We start from the raw sequence: 24275 nt of genomic DNA on the forward strand, positions 1-24275 counted from the left end.
GACTGCAGGAATTTCAGAAACCTGAGGAAATATTTTGCAGTTTAATATAAATTTGCAGTGAAAGGGTGAATTCTCTGTGATTTTGCTGAGTATTTTTGCTGTACTATTGAGGTCTTTGGTAGGAGTTTTGAGTTAATATTTATATTTGGCTCTCGCATGCTTCCTACTCCAGTAAAATCATTGGGATACTGTTATACATGAGGCCATTACAAAAGTCCAAACTCATTGGGTTGAATTCCTTTTTTTGGGGTAGATTTTGCTGTAGATAATGGAATTTAAGGTACTGTGTTCAGTGTTGCAATTTAATTTGGATGACTAATGAATATTCACTGTCACTTTCTATTCACCATTTCTTCCAGCTTCCCTCTGGGTTTTTATCTAAGTGTTGCCTAAAATTAATACATGCTATGCCTAGCCTTCAGCTATAAGAAAGAAATAAGATAAACACATTGTAAATTTTAAGCAGAGTGGACCAAAATCTACTGCTTTAAATTGAGGATAAATTCCATGATCTCCATTTTTATTGCCAAACCTTAAAAAAAAAAAGGCAGATCTAAATGCTCTAAATGTAACCTGCAATCTCTGAAAAGAATTTATGTGACTGCTGTTGACTAAATAATGAGAACAAAATACTTTAAAAAGTTTAAGGAATTACTGATACTTACAAATAACTGCACTTAAGCAACTGATTTCAGCAGTCTTAGATTTAGAAAGGTGAGAGTAGAACCGAATCTGGACTAGAAAAAATAATTTAAATACTTGAGAATAATATCCGTCTTTACATGGAAAGTGGTTGTAAAAACATGTGCAAAGAGTAATTGACCCTCCAGAACCGGGAACCATCTAACAAGAGGCTATTTTTAGAACAAATACACTCTGTTATGAGCAACATTTCTGCAATGCAAATGAGTAATGTTTGTGTTATACATGGTCTCAATTGAGTTGCTACTATCTGATTAGTCAAGAACAAGTGAGAACTAACTTCAAAGTTGCATACATGAGTACTTAGGGGAAATGAATGACAGATTTGCTCAGAGAAACATGCATGTTAGAGTAACATTGCCTCAGGCAAGGAATGGAAACTAGATACTGCGTTATACGAGCAACCTCTCTTAGAAAATATAGCTTGATTCAAGTGATATGAATGCTACTTTTACAATTGAAAAAAAAGATACTTATCAATTGCCTTTAAATATTGCCTAGCTTCAAGCAGAGATCTGTCCATGGGTGTGTAATGGTCCCAAAGAAAGAATAATTTTAGAATTTCATGACTACTGTTGAGGTTATTTAAATGAAAACATCAAGAAAACTGGAAAAGGAAAATAATTTTTTCAATGTCTTCTGTCTGAGATATGTGGGTAAAGCTTGTTAGTTTAGAAATATTTATGCATCTTCATAGTATGCTTCTGAAGCATCCCTCTCCTGCTGACAGAAGGATGATTTAATGTGAAGTACTCCAAAAAACATAATAATCAGTTGAACTCTACCATGAATTTCACAAATCGCATTGGACAAGTCCTTCAATCTGACTTGCCCTTCACTTTTCCATCTGGAGCAGAAAGGGAATTCGACCTTCTGTCTCTTCCTCTTGTGAAAATAAACTCATAAAAACACGTGAGGCTCATGTATATTATAGTTAACAAAATAAAAGAGGGAAGATCATGAGAGAACTTGAACAAAACTATCTGGGTTTGGATGAGGAATCCCAGGGAGAAGTGCTGGCTTACCTGGTGTGATGCTGCAGTTTTCAAAACCAGCTCTAGTGTAGCTTTAGCGAGGATACATTTGCACAGAGCCCATCAAACCTGCTGCACCTGACTCACCACAGCGTTTGCAAGCATTAGGACTGCAGTCCTCATTTATGCTGCTGCTGCATCCATCCCTGGGCCAGGGCTGTGCACATCACTGTCTTCAGAGGACCCCTCAAGCGAGTCAGGTCTCTCCATTGCTCTTGTCACCAGTTCTTGCAATAGAGTTGTTCACATAGCTGCATGGTAGGAGCTGAATGGAGCTACAGCAAATGAGTAATGGTCCTCATCCTGTGTAGTTCTGAACTCATATTTCTAACATTTGGTTCTTTTCAGACAAACATTATTCTTTTTTGTTAATATAAAATAAGTCATTGCAGGAGACATACACAGAAGAAAATGTTTTAGTCTCTGTATGGAAACAAAGCAGGTACTTACTTGTGAAGTTGAAATTATGTAGTTTTTGATGGATGACTCACTCCAACTAAGGAGACAGCTGCACAAAACAAATGTATATGTGAGCTGTGCTTACAAGTTGCACAACCCTCCCTGTCCCCTGCACCCCCCCCCCCCCCCTCAAATATTGACGAGAAATGTAATTCTGAAACCGATAATGGCAAATATGAGAAACTGGAGACAAAATAAAAATGTTTCCCTGAATAAAATGCCACTGCATAACTATCAAGATTAAAATGAGCATGGGGAAAGGGCATTTTTATAATAATTTATGGCCACTGATATATTGTTCCTTGTAGAACACATGTTAATTTTTTTCTATAAAGATACAATATGATTAACAGTTAAGAAACTTGCATATAATATTGTGTTTATGGTTGTATTTTTCTTGAGGGACAGAATAGAACTGACCACCTTTTCAGTTAAGAGGTTCCTGCATTAAGATGGTATTTGTTTGTTTTTCCACAGACTATTAAGTAACTTCATATTGATGTGCTAATATTAAAAATTAAGCAAAATCATGTAATTAATGTTATTGTCTGTATTCTAAGAGAGATGTTAAAAGCTGCTAGTCAAAGTGGAAAGTAGAGCAGCTGTACTTTTAAAATGAAACTAGTACTATTGGCCATTGTGTTGCAAAGGGAGAGTAGGTAGGCAGAGATATTTTAAAAATTTAACACGTGCCATTTCTGTTTTATACAGACGAGACGCCAACCAACAACTCACAGCTTGGTAAGTTAATCAGAAATCTAAGAAACATAAAAGAGGGTTTATGAGCCAAACAGAACTGAGGAGATGAACCATTTTGATTGATATCTATGCACTGGCTTTTTTTTTTTTTTTTTGTCATTTAAATGAGTCAATACCAACATGCTGAAAAGAAAAAGAAAGCAATTGATGAGTTTGGAATTCTCAGTTTAATTTGTCCCCTCAGCATCATCAACATAACATCTTCTAATTCCTATGATGAAATTGAAATGACCTGCTGCTATGACATATGAGGTTGAGGGAACACTATAACTGCCAGATGCACAATCAGATTTAAGCAGCAAAATTTGCTTATGACACACAGGAGCAGAACAGGAAAATGGTTATTATGGTGCAGTTCCGCTCAGTTCACAGCTCGAAGCCAGAAGATCAGAGTTGCAGCTCCTGTTCTCCTGACCTTTAACCACACAAAGAACCTATGGAGAAGCTTAGATAGAACTTTTCCCCTGCTTGGGCAGCAAAGGAAATAGCCTGCAAGGGAGATCACCTCTCTAAGTTTTAGGGTGTTTCTTCTTTTGGGCACTTGGAGGACTTGTTTCAGCCTGTCTGTTAACGGTTTTCTACTGGTAACAAGGAATAGCTAATGACTAAGAAAGGTTGACCAGGGTAACCAGGTGGTACATTGGGCCATTCCAACTCATTCTTCTTCATAACATGACTAAGTGGAAGAAGGAACCTATCCTGTCCTTTAAACTGTAATACTGCTTGTTCCTTTCTTTTCTCAACTTTGAAGATATAAAAGCAGCTACCCTTCTTGCTTGTCATGGAAACAAAGTTCTCCCTGTAATTAATTGTTCCCTGCTGTGTTCCTACTCATGGATATAATTAAACAAGTAAAAAGCAAATCCTTTATTTGCCACATAGTTTGCTGTGTTAATGGCTGCTACCTTTCCTTTCCATCCAGTGAAAGCAGCAGCCCTCTCCATCCCAGACCAGCAGCCTTTTCTTTGTTGCTGTCCCAGTGGAGAGGATAGAGGGAGAGTGAGGTGAGATTACTGCTGTAGTGGTCAGAACGCAGCACAGTGCTGAGGAGGGGAGGGCAACCTGACCAACAGTGCTGAATATTTTTTGATTTTTTCAGCTTTGGTGAGGAGGGAGAAATTATTGAAGTTAAGGGCAGGTGGCTGCTTCTGGGAGGAGCAGTCTGGTTTTTTTGTGTAGAGGTGTCTTGGGTTGAGCTGGCAAAAATGCCAGCTGCCCAACACAGAGAGAAAGAACTTCCTTCCTCCCACTGAGAAAAGGGAGGAAAGGGAAAAAAACCCAGAAACTCAAACTAGTTTTATGCTTAAACTAACTATATATATTTATACAGAAAAGAGAAAATTAAGAGTAACTACAATATAACACACACTTACACAAGTTAGAAATAACAAGAAATAATTTCCCACTCCCCATCGAAAAGAGATTCTATCACTTTAGATCTATAAGCACCCTAAAAGATACCCAGCAAGAACAGAAAGTATAACAACAAAATGTTTCTACTTCCCTGAATTCAAACAAAATGCAAGTAGCGGCAGCAGCAGCAGGGCCAAGATAGCAGGACAGCTGCAACATATCCTGTCTCTACTTTGGCCATGGTGGAACTGAGAAAAAACTCTTCCTACTCTTGTATTCATATCTCAGGTTTGTGTCATCTGGTATGAAATATCTCTCTGGTTACATAGGTGATACTTGTCTCCCCTAATCTACATAGGTTCTCTGAGCCTGCTAATTTGAGGCCTAGCTAAAACCACCACAAGAGGCTGTGTTGTCATTTTGCCTCCCTCTCCAGCACTGGTAATGACAAACACACATTTTTACTTCAGGTAGTACCTACTGCCCAAATGCTTTTTTCCCTTTCCTGCTGGAAAAGACAATACAGGCTGGGTGTGTGTGATCTGGTGTCTCAGAATGGCCAATGAACAGACTTTTGAACTGCAATATATAGTAAACCGGTTGTCTCTTCTACCTGAGAATTAAGAAGCCTGTGAAGGTGCTTAGAGCAGGTCTGATATCTGGTCCCAGATATGCCTGCTAAGGATTTATTTGAATTGAGATGTAGATAATGAAAGTGGGGAAGAAATCCTATCATTAACTTGATTAGGCCACGGATCTTTATACCACTGGCTTGATAGTTCTTGGACAATGATAGTCTTGCCTTAAGTAGCACAGGTCAAGGTTGGTCACTAGCACATGAGGGATTGTGCCTTAGAAGGTATATTATCTTTATCCCCCAGCATGACTGATATTCAAAGAACTAATAACTACTTTCAAACTGTACTTAGATAAGCTTTATCCAAGTAGAGAGATGTTCATTCTGAGGTAGAGTTTAAGTTCCTCCACTGCAATTATATTGTATATATGGTATTCTAGCAGGAAGACAGATGTTTTTAGCACTCCTGAGAGATTATAACCAGGTCTTACCTGAGCATTTTTCTTTTCATTGCAGGTCATCCAAATGGACCTCCTTTCCAGCTGAACTCAGTCACCAGTGCACTGATTTCAGGCATTGTTGTCCTAGGAATCTCAAGCATTTTCTTTTTTGTATGTTCTCTAACTCTTCTGCACAGAAAGTGGCCCAACAGTTCCATTCTGAGTGGCATCAGAAACCCAGTTTTCAACTGAAAGCGACGATTATTTGAATGTTTTTCTTTGGGGTTGCCTTTCTTGTCTGTGAAACATGATTTCATTAAAAAGTAATATTAAGGCAACACTCCAGTGGTATCCAGCTTCTATTCCAGCTATTCTGTATGGTAGATTTGCTAGATGTTGTGTAGGTAAGTGGCAGTGATATTGGTAACAAGACTAGAAAATGATGAGAATCTCAATTGTGTTTGCAATCAGACTGCATGACGTTATGGCCATGAGTGTGCTGACAATAGAGCTCATGTCTTCTTCTCAGTAAGATCTCAAAGATGAAGATGCTGAAAACGAGAACCTTTCTAAGTATGCCATGTTTATACAAACACTAACATTCAGAAAAATTCATAAGTTCATAAACACCTACTAAGATAAGGATCACTTCTCTTTTGTCTTTATATTTTTCATACATTTGAAAACAAGTATGTCTCAGGAGGAACTTGTTTTCAGCTACCTTAGCTAGAAACAACCCTAGGGGACTCAGAACAAGTTACTTTTACTTATTAGTAATTTGGAAATATTTTCTTGGGTATGTCTTCCATTGGCTTGTGGTGGTATTATGTGAAAAACAAAATTTGGCTGGTTAGCTTTGAGTCCAATGGTTTTAGGGCAAACTGCAGTCAGTCCCAGGGAACAATGCTGCAGTTCTTGCAGTGGAAAAAACTTTTTCCAGCAAAACCATTGAGTTCAGAATCACTGAGAGTTTTAAATCTAACTAATGCTCATGAGGAAGTTCATTTTGCATAGAATTACCACATGTGCAGCCTTCAGTGAAATTCTAACCCTGGAAATTGCTCCGAGGGGAAAAGTATTCCTTCCCCTCCTGACTCCTTGTAACAGGCAAGCTAATACAAACAAGTATTGCTCAAACTTTCCTAATAGAAAATTATTTTTGAAGTGCAATCTGGCAGTTGAGTATAACTCTCACTAATATCCTAATTTGTAAGGGCAAGTTTTGACCCATGAGTTTTTCAATTCTCAGATAAGGCTCTCCTTTCTACCTGAAGAGTTGTCAACCTGTGTTTATTTCTTTAGCAGATTTTCTGCATAGGTTAGACTTCTTCACTGCATGGGTGAGGGAGAGAGGGCAACTAGAAGGATAACAGACTCTAAGCAGTACTGTACTGTTGACTCTAGTTAATTTGATAAAAATCAGACTTACCTGAAGTGAGTGTGAGTGACCAGGTGCCCTCAAACAGGAGCACAGGGAAATGGCTTAGCTGTGTAGAATAGACAAAGATGCTCATACTAGAGAGGCCACTATAGACACAACATATTAAGCTGGACTGGATAGACAGTTGGGATTTTGGTCACACATACAGCAGTTAAATTTAATTTTTCATGTACTGTACATATTGGCCTAGAAACACCTCATTGATGTTTATCATCATCCTGTGTTAACTATGTCTGTGTTTTCACTGATGTGACAGAACTGGCTGATGATCAGGGCTTTTTGGCTCTCAAGACTAAAGACAAACACAGTCTTGTTCTCAGTTTTCTCTGATCCTGCAAATGCTGTATAAAGGTCTGTTGTTTGCAAATTCCACTGTGCTGTAGGGCAGTATCCCAAACAACCAATACTGTGCCTGTTTTCCTCCAGTCTTAATACCTCAGAAACATTTTTTGCACTTCAGGGGTTAGGTCTGATGACATGTAAAACGTGATTGTTTAATAAAGTTATTTTAAACATTTCAGAATGGATACTTTGTCTGAACTGTTTTTCTTCCCTTGGTCAAATTGTTAGTTTTGTATGTGCTTTCAGGGACCTCATTCTAAAGATGAAAACTGGACATGCTTTTAAAATTGATTTGGTAAGAGCTTTGAATATATAGGACAAATTAATATATCTTTACATGGTAAACTCTGGAGTTTTATATCCCAGTCTGGGGATAAATAAATTCAGATAATATATTTTAATTTACTCATGAAGACAACCACAGAAATTCCACTGATGTAATTACTACTTCATAAGAAACAACTTTAGCTGAAAGTTTCCAGTGATGGATCATCCTTAGAAAGTTGTTTCAACAGTTAATTACTTTCTTTAGTCCTTTTAAAAAGACTTACTAATGTGAATATGCCCATCTTTACTTGCCAGCCATTAGAAACTGTTGAGCTTTTGTCTGATAGACAGATATTCTTTTTCTAACACAAGTCCCACATAGTTTGGCTAAGATCAGAGTAAAAAAAAGTTAATGGTGTTGAAATTAAAAAAAAGTTGCTGATATAATATCATACTAGTCCTATTCAATTCCTCTGTATTTCTGGAAAGACAGTTTGTTGTTTTTCTATAAAGAAATATATTTTATGGTAATTAACAAGGTCTTGTTGAAAAAACTTTTTGAGGCTTGGTAGCCCATTTCAAAAATGGAGTTGTTACTAAATAATGTAATATGTGAAATGTTTTTCTTTTGTTTGTTTATATTTCTGGAGTGATTTGTTTTTGTAAAGAACCAGATAAGATAATATTTGTGTAACTTTCCCTCACATGGAAATTATTAGGTACCAAAAGGTGATCTCCCACTAGCTAAATTAGTAGACAGGCTTCCCACAGTCATCTCTAGGAGTCATTTCTGAGTTTGCTGTGGATTGTGATTTGTGGATTGCCTCCATCATGCATTAAATGAGATAAATGTGTTCTTTAGTAAGGCAACATATAGAGTTACAAGTGGAAAATGATGTCTATAACTGGGCCTATTCATTTGCAGATTTGACATGGGAATACTTTATGAAATTTAGGGGAGGTGAAAACTTGAGCCAAGCTGCCAAAATATTTCTAGGATGGAGAGGACTGACTGAATTTGTGAAAACATCCCCATCCCAGCTTGTTTTCAGAACAAGTGGAAGCCATAACTTGTCATCTCACAAGTTTGAAGTAACGGGTTAGGCAGAATTTGAGTATATGTGCATTAAGATGACACTGGTTTTTGAAGGGCAGGATGTTAGGTGAGAGGGAAGGAGTAATGAATTGAAAATATAAATCCATATAGTGTGCAGGGACTTCTGGCACTTGAGAGATTAAGTTTTAAATGCACCAGTGAATTAAGAAGACACTTAGTACTTTGGGTAAAGGACCTCAGGCCAGATATATAATGGAGGCCTCTCAGGTCTTAAGTAAAACTAAATTACTAAGAGAGTAGTGGCTTTGATAATACAACTGCTTCTATTAGGAGTGCCTGTGACATGTGTTTTAATGATTTTTTTACACAATGGTCAGGCTTCTGCAGGTAAGCATAGTGTACTGAAGAATTCTCAGTTCTGTGACCCAGACAGGGGAGTGGCCAGAAAAGAAACTGAGATTTTAACTCAGTTCTGAATCCAGTAGAATTTAATAAACCTATGAAGAGGTGAAAACACTTTCTAGATTCCTGTCCTTGGAAGAAATAGGTGGCATATCCAAATGGAGCTGTGTACACCAGTGCTTGGGATAAATTCAGTTGATATTTGAAAATCAGACCTTGGCTAAGGAACCTGGAAGTAAATCACATTTCCCACTTCATTTGGCAGACAGTATTTCTTACTCTTGATATCTCTTAGACTCCACAAATATGCCAGAAGAAGCAGCCTTACTCTGTTAAGCTACTTATCTTTTCATCTGGAGGAGACATAGGCAGGCGTAGGGTGATAAACTAGGAAATATTCCAAGTGTGGCAAATTGGTCCTTCCTCTGGTTACTTCCAGGTTTTATTTCAGTGCCACTTGAACCTTGCTTTATCTGTTTGGCTTGCCTGCTTTGCCAAGCCCAAGCTGCCTCCCTCTTTTATTTTGTTTAAATGGGGGAAGAAAAAACCTGAACTATTGAAAAGCCTGAAAGAAGCTTGAATTATATTAGAATATATATATATATATATATAGATATAGATATAGATAAAATAGATATTTACAAATATGTATACAATTTGTGAATACAATAGGGAGCTCCCGAGGGAAAAAAGGGAAAAAAGGAGGGAGAAACAGGGACAAAGGAGGGAGAAAAAATCAGAACAGACAAGTACAATTAAAAACTCAGGAACTACCCAAATACAATTTTACCAACTACCCTCAAAAGAAAGCCAGCACTATCTGTTCTCCCCTGCGGCAGATAAGGACAGTCACTGCAGTGGGCCTCAGGCTCTGATGAGTGAGACTAAAACAGAGACCAACTGCTCTCAAACCTTGCTGAAAGAAGAAGAGAGGGAAACTTCCTCTCTCTCTCTCTCTTATGTATACGTCTTTGTTATGAGAAAAAACAGTGTGGAATACCTGGGAAATGGGCATTTCCTTATTTACAACTGGTTATTAAGGAAGGTCTGGGTCAAAACTATCACACTTGCCCATGCCTTTCAGTTAGAAAGAGGTAGGATAGAGGCAGAAAAGACATGAGAGAGTAGGTCTGCACAGGCTGGACTGGCTGTTTAATACACTGGTGGTTTCAGGATGGTCATGGCTCTTTGCCATAATGTCTCTTTTGAAAAGTTTTAAAAAATTTTGTTATTAGCTAATTAACTATTTCCTGGTCTTCAAACAAGGTTGTTTGTACAACTAGGAAGCACACACTTGAGACATGACTTGAAAAAATAAAATAATCACTGTTGGCAAACTGAGGAAGGTGCTGGCCAGCCAGATTTCAAATGCTGATATTGCATTTGTAACCTCTGATTTTGGACTTCGGAGTGTAGTGTGGAAAGTACTTTCTGCTGAGCAGGTTCCACTCTTGTCCTTGTAACCAAGAAATACTATTTAGTCATAGCTCAAATGTTGCAATCCCATGTTAAAAGGAGGAATCTTCACTGTTTTGGATTGATAAGATGGTGGAGGTTATAGATATTCAATATCCTCACCTTAGCAGGCATAAGATTCTCTGTTTACATCCCAAACTGTATATGTATAGGCTCTAGGTCTCTGAAGCATGTTTATCAAAGTTGCTTCTTTTACATAAATAATAATAAAAAAAATCATAGCCTTGCTTTAGCATGTTTTCAGCCCCTTTTCCCGGACTAAAGAATGAATCAGGAGAGGCCCCATGTTCCTGCCGGAAGTGCACAATATTTCCCATCAAGACAGAGAGACTGAATGATCGCCATTACAGGTACTGCTCAGAGTGGGTGGAGGAGTATCTGCTTTTGTGACTGTTTTCTCCTCAGGGCTGTAATCCCATGTCTCTTGATTCAAGCAGAGCTCTATTCAGTAAAATTTATTATTCTTTTCAGGAGATAACATTTCCCTGCTTAGCAGCTGTTTTTAGGGACAAGCATAGTTTTAGTGTGTTTTTAAACTAATTTTTTTTTTAGAATATTTTTTAGTTTAGGAAGAGGAATTAATGAACTGGACCAATTTGTGTAGTCACAGGTTACTTTATAAAACAGATATTTCTGAATTGTTCTCCCCTCTCCAGACTATAATGGATAAAAATAATGATTCTGTTTATTCAAATGTTATTTGCAAATGATGGTCAGGGCAAAAGTTCAGTGTGAGATCTGTACTAGATGATTTGTTTGATGCATGTGAGCATGCACACTCACCAGGTGTGTATTCTGCACAGGCTCACATTCATTCTGGAGCCAGTGACTTTTCAGGAGGAGAGTACTTACTGTGTACTATCATATTTGCAGAGTCAAACCCTGCTTCTGGGTGTCAGGGGCTGCACAGCTGAGTCAATGACATGTCATGAAGTAATGCCTGTGGGGCTTCTCTCCCTCACCCCAAAATACAGAGCAGTAGGTTGCATATTGTCATCACAGCACTGTAATAAGCATGGCCAGAGCCATGAAATGGATGGTCAGGACAACTCCTCTCAGTCACCCTGATTGCTGTGTTCTGGTGACTCCTTGGCTGTGGGTTCCACTCTGGTAGTGCTCTGCATTTGTGTTGTAACTTGGCTAAGTGGGACCACAGCCTTGGCAATGCTTCGGGTGTTTGTATTGCTGCTCATTGATACTGGTGAGTAGCTTGTTCTGCTACATGTGATCTTTGTACAGTTGCTCTGCTGTGAACACGGATTAAATGCACAAACAAAAGTGTATGAGTTCGTGGGAAATCACTGAGTAAGCCCCTCTCTGGATAATTGTGTTTCCTTCCACAGATGAAGGCAGAGTGGGGAGAGGGGGAGGTGTCAGTGCTGCAGCCTTGGATGCAAGAGTAGCACCCACTGCAGAATGGGCTGTCAAGATGTCAAGGAGAAGAAACAGCTTTATTCTATGTGTTATGTGCCAGGAAATTATAATGTTTTATGCTGTCTATGGGGCAACCATGTGCCTATGCTTGGCCTGGTATGGTCCAGGGCAGTTAGTGTCTAATGTAGGCTCTGAACTATAAACTAGGAAAGACTATGTCATCCTAGGGAAATCTTTTATACTGAGCCTACAAGAAGATCCCAGATGGGCAAATTGAAAACTTAAGCACTCACCTACTTTCATCTCATACAGGCAGGTCACTTCTGCAGCAGCAATTTGCATTTTGCTTCAGTGACACTTCTCAATGCTGTTAGCTTTTTTATCAGTGCTTGTAGAGGACTGCACTGGTACGCTGCTCAGATAAGAACTTCTCTCTGGGAACCTTAATTAAATTAGTTGCACTTAATAAAGGTGGTTTTGGTCTGTCAGGCCCAAACTGGGGGTGTAAGTTGTGCCTTGTCACCTAATGTTAAACTCAGACATGTTTTGAGAATGGTCCTCTTTAGTTGCTACCCTCATTTTAATTCTTTAGAGTTAAAATTGTCATGAGCTCATGATGCTTTGTCTTTTCTTAACATTTTTCAGATCTTCAAATTCTTGAAGCATATTTGATTCTCCATTTCTTCAACAAGTGTTCCAGCCCCTGACAATCTTGTTGGTCTTCAACCAGACTAGTTTCAGTTTACTGATGTTTTCCTTCTATGGTAGGGACAAAAAAAGGACATAATTTATCTTGGTGGTGCAGAAAGTGAGTAGTGAGGGACAATTACTTCCCTCAGTCTTCTGGTCTGTGTTCATACAGCCCAGGGCAATTTTGACCTGCCTTGCAGCCAGGACCCATAGCTGGCTCCTGTTCATCTTTCTGTCCAGCAAGATCCCCAAGTACCTTTTGTCAAGGCTGCTCCCCAACCAGTCAGTCCCCAGCCTGTATAATTACAGAGGTTACTCTTATCCAGATATATGACTGCAGTTGCCATTGTTGAACTTCATGAGGTTCCTATCACCCCATTCCTCAAGCCTGACTAGGTCACTCTCAATGGCAACCTTGCCCTCAAGAATAGCAAGTGTTCATTCCAATTTGTGTCATCTGGAAATCTGACTGGAGTCCATTCTGTCCCCTTCTCCGGTCATTGATAAAGGTATTAAAGAGGACAGGTCCCAGGCAGACTTCTACAGTACTCCATTTGTTGTTGGAATCCAGGTAGACAATGACCACTACTCACTGAACTAAATCATTCAACAAAATATTTACCACCTAGCTGTTCACCCAACCAGACCATAATGTTCTATCTGGGGTAGAAGAATGCTGGGGAGAACATGTGAAAACTTTGTTGAAGTTAGGTGAATGATGGATGCTGTGCACTTGGTCATATATTCAGTCATTGTATCAGGCTGGCCAAGCACCATTTCACCCCTGGGAAATCCATGCTTACTTTTCCCAACCTACTCTATGTCGCCAGAACTGTGTTTCAAGAGCATTTGCTGTATGATGACTCCAAATGCCAAGGAGCATTTGGAATTCAACCCAGATGGACTGAGAGTTGCCACCTGTGAGTAGCTATGAAGCTTGTGGTTGAAATCTGTTTCCCCTCACCAGTTGTCACACTGGCCTCCAGTTGCTATCATTTCCCCATCTGTTTAACTGAAAGAGACTGCTGCTGTCAGCTCAAGATTCATGTTCTGCTGATGTTGTATGATAGGTACAATGATGATGCTACTCAGCAAAAGATACTTTGTTTCTTTTTAATCAGGATATTACATCAGAAATCCAATACTGACAGAAGGATAATGTTACAAGGTAAAGTACTAAGGAGCTATGCACAAGCATGGTGTGTTTTCTTGGAAAGGCACTTATTTTCCATGGAACCTTGCTTTGCAGGGTACAGGTTGAACAGTGAACTAGGATTAGTTTCAAGCAAATCTTGAAAAGGAGATTGCTGCCTAGTGCAGCCCTCTCTCCTTTATTGAAGAAGTAAGTTTCCAGTGAATGAGGCAGGGAAATTATTTAAAAGACAATGGTTGCATGATTAAACTGATTGATTCTGGTCTGCCAAGTTAGTGCTTCTGGGTTAATCTCTTGATGGGCATATCTCGGTTGAAATTGCACATTGAATTGAGAGGTCATGCTCTGTACCTTAATTCTTAACCTTTACCTTGAATCCTATCTACTCAAGCCAAAACCTTAATCCTTGGCACCATTCCTGGTACAGCTTTCCACCACTGTGTGTGTCTGAAGATATTGTGACCTTGCCTGTTGCTTTAGGGCTTCTTGGCACTGTAACCTCTGTGCTGTCCCAAGGCTATAATTTCTGCTGCTTGTTGCCTGGGTATGTGCCTTCCTTCTCTCATGCCTGGCCTCAATCTGCCTTGACTGCAACTCCTCTGCTTCTGTCCCTCCAGCCTGCCTTAATCCTAAGCTCTGACCATGTGGGAGCCTGCATTTCTGCCACTACTACCCCTACTACTTCTGTTGCATTTCTGGTTCTGAGTGCTAATGCTCTCCCTCCTGGTGGCCAAGTCAAAGTTCTGTTAGATGATTGTTACCTTCTCAGTTTCCATTTACTTGGAACAGAGCACATGGGATAGATGATTGTTGCCTTCTGAATTTCCATTTACTTGAAACAGAACACATGGGATCTCTGGTGATAGTAATGGAAGTGTACAGTGGCTAAAAGTCTTGTTTTGGCAAATGTCAAACTTGCTGCTCCTCTGGGCAAGTCATCAGGAAAAAATTTTGATGCTCAATATATTGAGCATGCTCTGCTGATGTCATCATACTGGAAAGAAGAAATAATAGCATTAAGAGGAAGAAAAAAAAAGTTAAGAAACAGCAAAACCTTTTACTAATATTTTTGCATTTACCTCATCGTTAAACATAAACTGAAATTTATATGCTTCAGTAACTTTTTTTGTCTATTCCAGTTTGGACTGGAGTTATGAAAAAATGTCACTGATACACTGATTTGCATGGATGTCAATTCAGCATGAGGGCTCTACAGCTACTGAAATAAAGCAAGCAAGAAACTTGTGTTCTCAGAGAGCATCCCTTTTAAGCATTTCCTCAACTGCTTATATGATTTGTACAGGTTTACTCTGATGCTACAGAGGCTATTTGCTATTCTCGTTGTTTTATGCATTTTGTGGTGCAAGAAGTCTGGAGAGAGACATACATTCTGCTTCTGGTTTCTCTTTCTATGATTGACTGAGTTAATTCTGTTAATTCTGTGTTGGGGCTGCCAATAATGTCTTTTAAGGCAGGGATGGTGATCACTTGTCATTGCCTGCCTGCAGACAGAGAAGCTGAGCTTTGCTGCTGTTTGTGCTGCCTGGAAACCACTTCCCCCCATGAGGAATACCTCTGTAATGATTACCAGGTTATGAGTATGCAATAGAAAAGCTAATGGTGTCTGTATCTGTTGATTCAATGTGGTAAAAATAGTCTGACCTCTCATAGAGTTGCCTCACAAACTGTTCCCATTTGAATTGGTGAAAGTAACACTGAAATGGGTGCATCAAGAAAAGCATTGTCATCAGGGTGAGGAAGATGATCCTGCCCCTCTGCTCAGCCCTGGTGAGGCCACATCTGTAGTGCTGTGTCCACTTCTGGGCTCCCCAGGACAAGAGAGACATGGAGCACCTGAAGCAGGTCCATCAGAGGGCAACAAAGATGATTAAGGGACTGGAACATCCCATTACAAGGAAAGGCTGAGGGATCTGCCCTATTCACCCTTGAGGAGAGATGGCTGAGAGGAGACCTCAGCAATGTTTGTAAGTATCTGAATGAAGGGTGCCAAAAGGATGGAGCCAGGCTCTTCTTTGTGGTGCTGAGCAAGAAGATAAGATGCAACAGGCAGAAACTGATGCACAGGAAGTTCCATCTGAATATAAGGAAAGACTTATTTACTGTGTGGGTGATGGTGCATGGGAACAGGTTTCCCAGAGAGGTTGCAGAGTCTCCCTCACTGGAGATATTACAGAATCATCAGGATGCAATCCTGTGCAATGTGTGCTAGGATGGCCCTGCTTGAGCAGGGAGGTTGGACCAGATGACCCACTGCAGTTTCTTCCAACCATTCCCAGTCTGTGATTCTGCGATGTGAATGTATATTATAGGGAGATGTAAATCTTGTAGTGTAAGCTTCATGCTTCCTTTTCCTATTTTTTTCCTTCTGTACTTTGAAATGTTAGTTTCCTAACTCAGAAGCTCTCTGAAAACTTTTCTTCTCTAATATTCATCTTTCAATACTTTCCTCAGCATTGTTAGAACAGAGTCCTTCACCCTCTATCTTCTGCTGTAACTCATTTTACAGTTATAATGTTCCCGTTTTTCTGCTCTTTTTTAAAGCTGCTAGGGACTGTAGAAAAGGTATCTACAGAAGCATATAATAAATAGCAGTCTGACTTTTTTTTTGTCTGTTGATTTTTTGCAAGATATCCTTGTTCAAGAGTTTACTGAAGTGAAGCAATGAAAGTCAGGATTAGCAAAGTAGCCTCTGGGTAGGTTTTTATTTGAAAAAAAAATCTGTGTATCCTTCCAACTTGGATGAAGTATCTCTTCTGTCTTCCTAGTTTTTAGAGAATGCTTTATCTGTATCTTACTGTAATTGGGTGACTTGACTGGTCAGGGTTTCTTCCAGAGAAATATAAAAGTGGGATATTAGTGTACAGAGAACACATGAACTGTGAAGGTTGAGAGAAGAGCTTACAAAACAAATTGTTTGTCACCATTTTATTCATTCAGTCATCTGAAAAGTTATGCTACTTTAAAATCAAAGGGATGGATAGATGGTTCTGTGAGATAAAACAGACCTCTCAATGTCATGTGTTCTACTTGACCAACCTGATCTCCTTCTATGACAAAGTGACCCACTTAGTAGATGAGAAAAAGGCTGTGGATGTTGCCTGTCTAGACTTAAGTAAAGCATTTGACACTGTCTCCTGCAGAACTCTCCTGGAGGAACTGGCTGCTTATGGTTTGAATGGGCATGCTCTTTGCTAGGTAAAAAACTGGCTGGATGTCCAGGCCTAGAGAGTGATGGTGAATGGAACTAAATCCAGTTGGCAGCTGTTCAGTAGTGTTCCCCAGGATTCAGTATTGGGTCTGGTCCTGTTTAACATCTGTATTGATGATCTGGAAGAGGTGATGGAGCACATCTTCAGTAGGTTGGCAGAAAACACTAGCTTGGGTGCAAATGTTGATCTGGTTGGGAGCAGAAAGACTCTATAGAGCGATTTGGACAGGTTGGATCAATAGGCTGAGGACAACAACATGAGGTTCAGCAAAATCAAGTGCTGGGTCCTGCCCTTGGTCACAGCAACCCCATGCAGCACTACAGGCTGGGGAACAGTGGCCGGAAAGTGGCCCAGTGAAAAAGGACCTGGGGATGTTGGTCAACAGCAGCTGCATATCAGTCAGTAGTGTGCCCAAATGGCCAAGAAGGCCAGTGACATCCTCAAAAATAGTGAAGCCAGTAGGACCAGGGGAGTGATTGTCCTTCTGCACTCTGCACTGGTGAGGCTGTACCTTGACAATTGTGTCCACTTCTGGGTTCCCCACCTCAAAAAGGACACTGAGGTGCCAGAGAATGTCCAGAGGAGGGCAAAGAAGCTGATGAAGGGTCTGGAGTACAAGTCTTATGAGGAACTGCTGAAGGAGCTGTGTGGGACTCATTAGCCTGGAGAAGAGGAGTCTCAGGGGAATTGTAACACTCTACAACCACCTGAAACAAGTTTTTAGCAAGGTGAGGTTCAGTCTCTTCTGCCATGCCTCCAGTGAAATGACCAGAGGAAATGGCTTTAAGTTGCACCAGACTACATACTAGATATTAGAAAAAGATCTTTTCACTGAAAGGCATTGGAAAAAGTTGTCCAGGGAGGTGGTGAGGTCACTGTCTCTGGATGTGTTCAAGAAGTACCTGAATGTGGCATTTGGGCATATGGTAGTGGCAACTGTGATGGTGATGGACTGACAGTTGGGCTGGATGACCTTGAAGGGGTGCCTTTTAATCCTGATGGTCTGTGATTTTGAGGTAGAGTAAACTGTTTGAATGTGATGGTGTTCAGGATTGTTTGATATCCAAACAGGAAGACTAGGAATACGAGTTAGCTGTGACTTGTGCATCTCCTCCACAATGGTATCTGGCATCTGGTTTTGTTCTTAGTGCCTCAGTCAGGACAAGCCTGTATAGTCCTTAACTGAAGGATTATTTATTGATATTGTAGCATCTGTCTTGAGCAAGTACTGGGAGAAAATCTGAGATAGAAAATTGCAGTTGCATTGTGGTACTTGTGTAACCTTCATCTGCTTTGAGGATTGGGTAAGACATCTGGTGTTGGGCAGCTACTAGAAGATGACTACCAAAATATAACTAAAACACAAATCCATGCCAAGCTTAGTTTGTAGCTTCCACCTGGAGCACTGTGAGGACAGCCACTGGCTTTTTGGATTGCAGAGTGCCCATCTCCTGCTATGCTGGAACAACAGCTGTGTATCTTGTAGAGCATCTTTCTCACAGCATATCCCAGTGTTTAACATTGTGGGTCAGATAATAATAGAAAAGCAGGAAGGAGGCAGAATTAAGATGAACAACCTTGAATAAAAAGAAGTTTTGCAGGTGAAAACTGAAAATATGTCAAGCCTGGATAGTTTTCCTGAATCCAGAGTGGAGTTGTCTTAAGGATATATTGCAGCAGCTTGCCTATATGGACACATCAACTAGGTGAAGTATAGCTCCAGACAACCATGCTTTGGAATTTATTTTACTGTGTAGGGATTAAGGAGTAGCACTAGTAAATTAGCAGATATTATGTTAGTTGCACACATATGATCAGGACTCGCTATTTTGTTTCTGAACTAGCATGTTTCCAAGTCAGTCAAGACAGCATAAGGGACTGATGAGCTGCTTCTGTTCATATGGTAACCTTAGTAAATTTACTGAGGAGACCATGGAAATCATTCAGGTCAGTACACTTAATGCTGTGTTGTCAACAATATTCATGTAAGCTCAGAAACTGATAGCAGTGGCTGTATGAGACAGTTTCTGGGAATAGTGTTGGGAAAAATACTTCTTTTGGAGTTGTCACACTTCATATTTAGCAATAGAGAGAAGACATATAATGATTATAAAGATCAACATTTAAAAAAATGGCATTTATCAGGAATTTATATATCTGTACATAAAGAACTAAAATTCTTGACCTTACCTGTTAAAAGATGTGAAACTTCTGTCCTGTGGCTTCTGATGACAGCTCAATAACTCTTTCCTATTGTGACTGGTTCGTCCCACAAATGGTGGGAGAAATCAGAGTCCTGCAGCTCATAGTATCTATCTTGGTACTTTATATCATGTCTGTCAATGATTACAGTATTGAACAAAGCCATTTCACATCACTCAGATGAGTTCTGAGAAAATGACTTTGTGCTGCAGAGTAATATCATGTTTTGCTTTTTTAGTGTTCTATGTTGTGCTGCAATATGATGAGATTGTCTTGTCTTATAATCTGGTACCATTATTTGCTTTTTCCATGGACAAAGACCAAGCAACTGCCCTTTGTATGTGGAATAAATTCCCTGATGGGGGCAAGAAAGAATAAGGTGGGGATTTTTGTTTGTTTGTTTTGTGGTTTTGTTTGGGGTTTTTTTGTTTGTTTGTTTTTTGTTTGTTTTCAGGAGCATTGATTGAGCACTTAAAAAGACAGCAGAAAATTTAAATAGGTGTTTTTCCTTTTATATTAAAAACCTCTATTCTTTGTAAAAAAGAGATAAATTTAAGAAGCAGCTTGAGGTGTTGAAGTGTACAGCACAGGTTTCACGAAAAAACCTTATGTGTCTGTACCAAGAAAGTCTTCATGTTAAGGCCTGTGCTCCCAGAATTTGCCCTGGAGTAAACTGCTTTCAAGGTGGGAATCCCCTGGCTTGAGGGAAAGGCAGGAAGGCTACTGGTGGAGCTGGAGTCATTGACAGCAATTATCAAATACTAGCAAGTGACAATAAAAGAAAAAAATCACTTTTGCTTTAGTGACCTCCTAGTCAGGGATCCTCAGGGTTTGGCTCACCTCTGCTTGCATGAAAGTATAGGTAATAAATAAATTGTACATCTCAGAGAATACTTGTGTGGCACTGAGGATGTTACAGGGCAGTGCGGCCCACACAGTGCTCTGCACTGTCATCTGAAGGGATGCATTTAAAGGCTGTAATTTCAGACTTCATAATATCCCTTTTGGCTGAGGCAAGCACAGGCTCTTTGACAGATCTCACTCAATGAATACAGATTTATGGTTACTTAGATACTTCATTCAAACTTTTGACAATCTATTATCCATCATCTGCCAGATACAAGTTTTGTATCTTCATTAATACCTAGATGTGACTTACTGACATGCCTGTGTGCAGGACAGGAGGTGCTTTGCTTGGGCTTGTTTTGTTTTCTCAGTTGCACACTTGTGAGCTTCTGGTCTTCCTGTGCATGTTCCACAACAAAGCCGGGGGTCCAAGTGCTGCCTAGCATCCCTCTCCCAGAGCTCAGGCCTGACCATGGTTTTTCGGGTAAGGCATTACACCTGAGGGCAAGGGGGATGCAGCATCACCGTTAGTGTTGTTTCAAAGTGGCTGCTGTACTGCAGGTTTAAAACAAAACTGCTGGAAGTAGCTCCAGGAGATTTTGGCTCTTCTATTTCAGACTGAATTTTTGCCTCTGCTTGTGTTCTCAGAGCTATGTTCCTGGAGCTCAGGACACAGTGACATGGTGCCATGGAGGCCACGTTCCATGTGGTGCCACCCCAGTGCAGACAGCGGTCCCGCCGCTGTCCTCGGAGGGTGCGGGCACAGCGCGGGGCTCTGCAGGGTGACCAGTGTGTCGCGGCGCAGGACATGGCAGGCTGGGTCAGAGGCTGTTCAGCTGTGAGCAGCGCTGCTCTGCAGGAGCCGCAGGGATGCGGGCCCTGGCCTGGTGTGCTCCCCTGTGAGCAGCCTCACTAGTGGGTGTAAATCACTCAAGGGAGGGTGTTGGGGATGGAGCCAGGTCTGCTCAATGGTGCCAGGCAATAATAGGCAGGAACTGAAAGCACTGAAAGTTCCACCTGAATATAAGGAAGAACTTCACTGTGCAGGTGACCAAGCACTGGAACAGATTGCACAGAGAGGCTGTAGAGTCTTTTCTCACTGGAGATATTCCAGAACTAGCTGGGCACAATCCTGTGCCATGTGCTGTTACAACCTGGTCCAGAAGCTCCAGGCTTTACTGGATGTACACTTTGATTTCAGACTTCAAGAGGTTTCATCCCACATCGACTCTTGCAAAACCTTTGATTCTTTGATACCTCAACTTCACGTCCAGGGAAAAAGCTACACATTTTTCTCTTAAGAGATTTCTTTTAGTTTGGTGAGAAAATAGGGGTTTTGGCAAAAAGGTTTAGAGGAGCAACATACAACTACATGAAGGCATTACAATAGGCTACTAGGAGCAAAAGGACTTCCCTGCTTCTCTTCAAGCAGTATTCTACAGCCCTCAAAGGTTTCAAGCTAGCAGGTACTGCTGTAGAGTACGGAACATTTGTTGCAGCCAGCAAACACAAGTCCCATACAACTTCAGTGAAATACAGAAAATAGGCATTTAAGTTACCCAATAGAGGAAGAAAAGAGTAAAGGAAGAGAGATTAAGAGCAGAAAGAATAAAAAGAGAAAAATGTAGCTACCACTAAGAAATCAAAGGTTGGCAAATTGCAGGAGGGCAGACTGAGGCAAGATGGAGACCTCGTGTGCGTCCATTTATAGACTTTGACTATTGTGGCCACTCCCTCCAGGCAGGACATTTGGCTCACTGACCAATCAGTGTTCCCCCAGCCAAAGGGAGGGGTGCCACTTCTGATCAGAGGCTCCAGGGGGTGTGGTGTGGGCTACCAGGTGGGCCTCATTGACTGACAGATGCCCCATGTAGCTTTCTATGCCATAAGGACACTGACACTGGAGGCCTGACCCTCTCCTCACACACACGCACGCACGCACGCATGCACACACGCACGCACGCATACACACACACTGGTTGATTTTACCATTCAATCAGTGAGATATAAATCTGATCTCTGACATGTTCTGGGATAGCCCTGCTTGAGCAGGGAAGTTGGACCAGATGACCCACTGTGGTACCTTCCAACAACTTGACACTGCCTGAGATTCTGTGACGTGAAGCTATAGAAAGAAGTAAAGAAAGTTCTTTAAATTCTTAGAAGGCAGCACTTCTGTATTCATTAAAAAGTTCAGCTAATTGCTTGTAGATGATATTTAAGCAGTCTTGTGAGTCACTGGCCTGATTTTTCAAATTATTTACTAAGCACCCAATCTCCCTTAACTTTAGAGGCAACTGGGGAAGATGATGCCTCAAAACCGTCAGAACAATATCTCCTTGTACTCAGATTAAAGGGGTGGTCTCTAATGGTAACCTTCAGGTTCCAAAACATAGACCTTTGTTGGAATGTTTTGCCTGGTCTCCAGCTTCCACCCTGTGTAGATGAATATGTTCTGTAGGCCATGGGACAGATGACCTGTTTGTTTCAGTGTGCTTTTAATCTGTGCTAAAATGCCTGAACTGTACACCAGCTCTTCATTCATATGATTTAGGTTCAGTGGCTGAAGGAGCATGAGGAGATACTGGAAATTCATCCCTGTAAGATCAAGGAGGCAGGCATTATAGGAAGGGCTATGTGTCATAATGTCACATGGACATGGAAAACACTTGTTTTTTTGCCTTGGAACAGAGAATGGGAGATTGTTGCCAAGCAATAATAGCATGAAAAGGTAAGCAGAACATTCCTTCTTCTTCCTTTTCATTCTGATTGATTTCATGGCCAACTAGAATGCTAAATTTGTTCTCCTTAACCTGCACATCTGTAGTGTGTTGTGGAGCATCTCCAGAGTGAGCAGATACTTAAAGCAGAACTGAGATGAAGTTTCAGCTGATAAAGAAAAGTGCTACTACATGGGCTCTGACACAGAGTGTCAACTCACAGAAATTTCTACCATGTTATCAGGTATAGTTGTAACAAAGAATCTCTTTGGACTCACCACTGGACTAGACAGAGCAAGTAACTGCTAAACCCTGAGCTCGTCAGAACACAACCAGAGAGCCCCAAGGACTTTGGTTTGGTTTCTCATGTTAGTCTGCCCTAGCTAGAAGGGCAGTGGATGACACATATAATCCTATTGGGTTTTCTTATGTTTTTGTCTTCCATGAGAATGGCTGGGGGAAACACTGCGGTGCAGAGACCTGTTAATATCATCAGATGTTCTCTGTAAAGCAGGGAGCAGCCTCTCTCTCCACACAACAGGAGACAGGAATATTTATTTTATTTGTGAGATGGTCGAGGTGAAGGAATGGAGAATGATAAGACTCCGCATAATAGCATAGACTGAATCCATGCTTAAGAATAAAAGTGAGGGTATTGTACAATGTAAAAGAAAAACACCTTAGGGATAACTTAGTCTAGCCAACAAACCTCCCTAAATGTTAAAAAATGTATGAAAACCTCAGAAATACAATTTGAAGAAAAATGTTTTCCTAGTTACACTCCTTCAACTTCTTATAACAGTTATCTGTAAGCAGATACTGCAAAGTCAGTACCTTTTAATGAGTTGCCATTGATGTTTTAGAAAATTGCTTCTCTCTTTTTTTTCTTTTTTCTTTTTTTCCCTTTGCCTTTTATTAGCCAAGACATAGCAGTGACTGATTCTTGAAAGGAAAGAGTGTCATTTGAATAGTTGGAGCTACAGTGACCTACTTCTCATAATAGCTTGATAAGAAGCTCCACAATGGGTTGGGCTTCTGAACAGCTGTATCTTCAAAAACATTTGCTTCGTGGGAATTTTAATCTTATCTCTGCCCCTTTGTATCAAATTAAATGTGAAAATAGAAAGTTTTTCCAATGAGTGAGTTTGCAAAACTGAGTTTGTAACGAGTTAAATTATGCAGAAAGTGAGTCCTGACTGATATGTCAAAACGTGAGAAATGCTGTAATGTCACAGCAAGTTAACTCCCACTTGGAATGGGGTGCAGAGGTGGTGATAGTGTGTGTGTCTGGGGCTTGACATGATGTTTTTGCTCAGATTGCTTGTTTACTTCCACCTTCTGTCTCTGGTTTGGAAAGATTCCTTAGCTGCTGGCACTGCTCCTGTTTGCATTTCCTCTAATCCTCACACCTTTCTTCCCACTTTCTATTAGTCTTCCTTTCCTTTTCTCTTAATCATTATTCCTTCCCTGCTTCTTCAAACCCAGAGTAAAGATGAATTTGAAAAGCTTTATTGATAGTTTCAAATCATGTCTTGATTTTGAGATGAAAACTTGCACTTGCACCTCTTAAACATGACAACACAGAGAAACACTGTTTTAATTAACGTATGGGGAAAATAGGAAAAGCTAAGTACATAAAATCTTAACTTTCCCTACTTAATTATTTTCTTTTTTTTGTTCAAATAATACTTAATAGATCTTTCTAGAGTTAACTTTTTAGTAGTTTAATATCGAGGCTATTTACATCAATA

The 24275-nt window shown here is 40.3% G+C and overlaps 1 protein-coding gene across 2 annotated transcripts in view; it reads left to right on the forward strand.

The window, feature by feature from the left end:
* ZPLD1 (zona pellucida like domain containing 1) overlaps positions 1-7292 on the forward strand; it is a 118499-nt gene extending 111207 nt beyond the window's left edge. For both annotated transcript variants that reach the window (XM_071572513.1, XM_071572509.1), the window contains 2 exons: positions 2907-2936; positions 5401-7292. In XM_071572513.1, the coding sequence (XP_071428614.1) occupies positions 2907-2936; positions 5401-5576 (206 nt within the window). In that variant the 3' untranslated portion in view covers positions 5577-7292. The remainder of the gene's footprint in view (positions 1-2906; positions 2937-5400) is intronic.
* The last annotated feature ends 16983 nt before the right edge of the window (positions 7293-24275 follow it).

Source organism: Pithys albifrons, chromosome 1 (genome assembly GCF_047495875.1).
Source record: "Pithys albifrons albifrons isolate INPA30051 chromosome 1, PitAlb_v1, whole genome shotgun sequence".
Taxonomy (NCBI): Eukaryota; Metazoa; Chordata; class Aves; order Passeriformes; family Thamnophilidae; genus Pithys; species Pithys albifrons.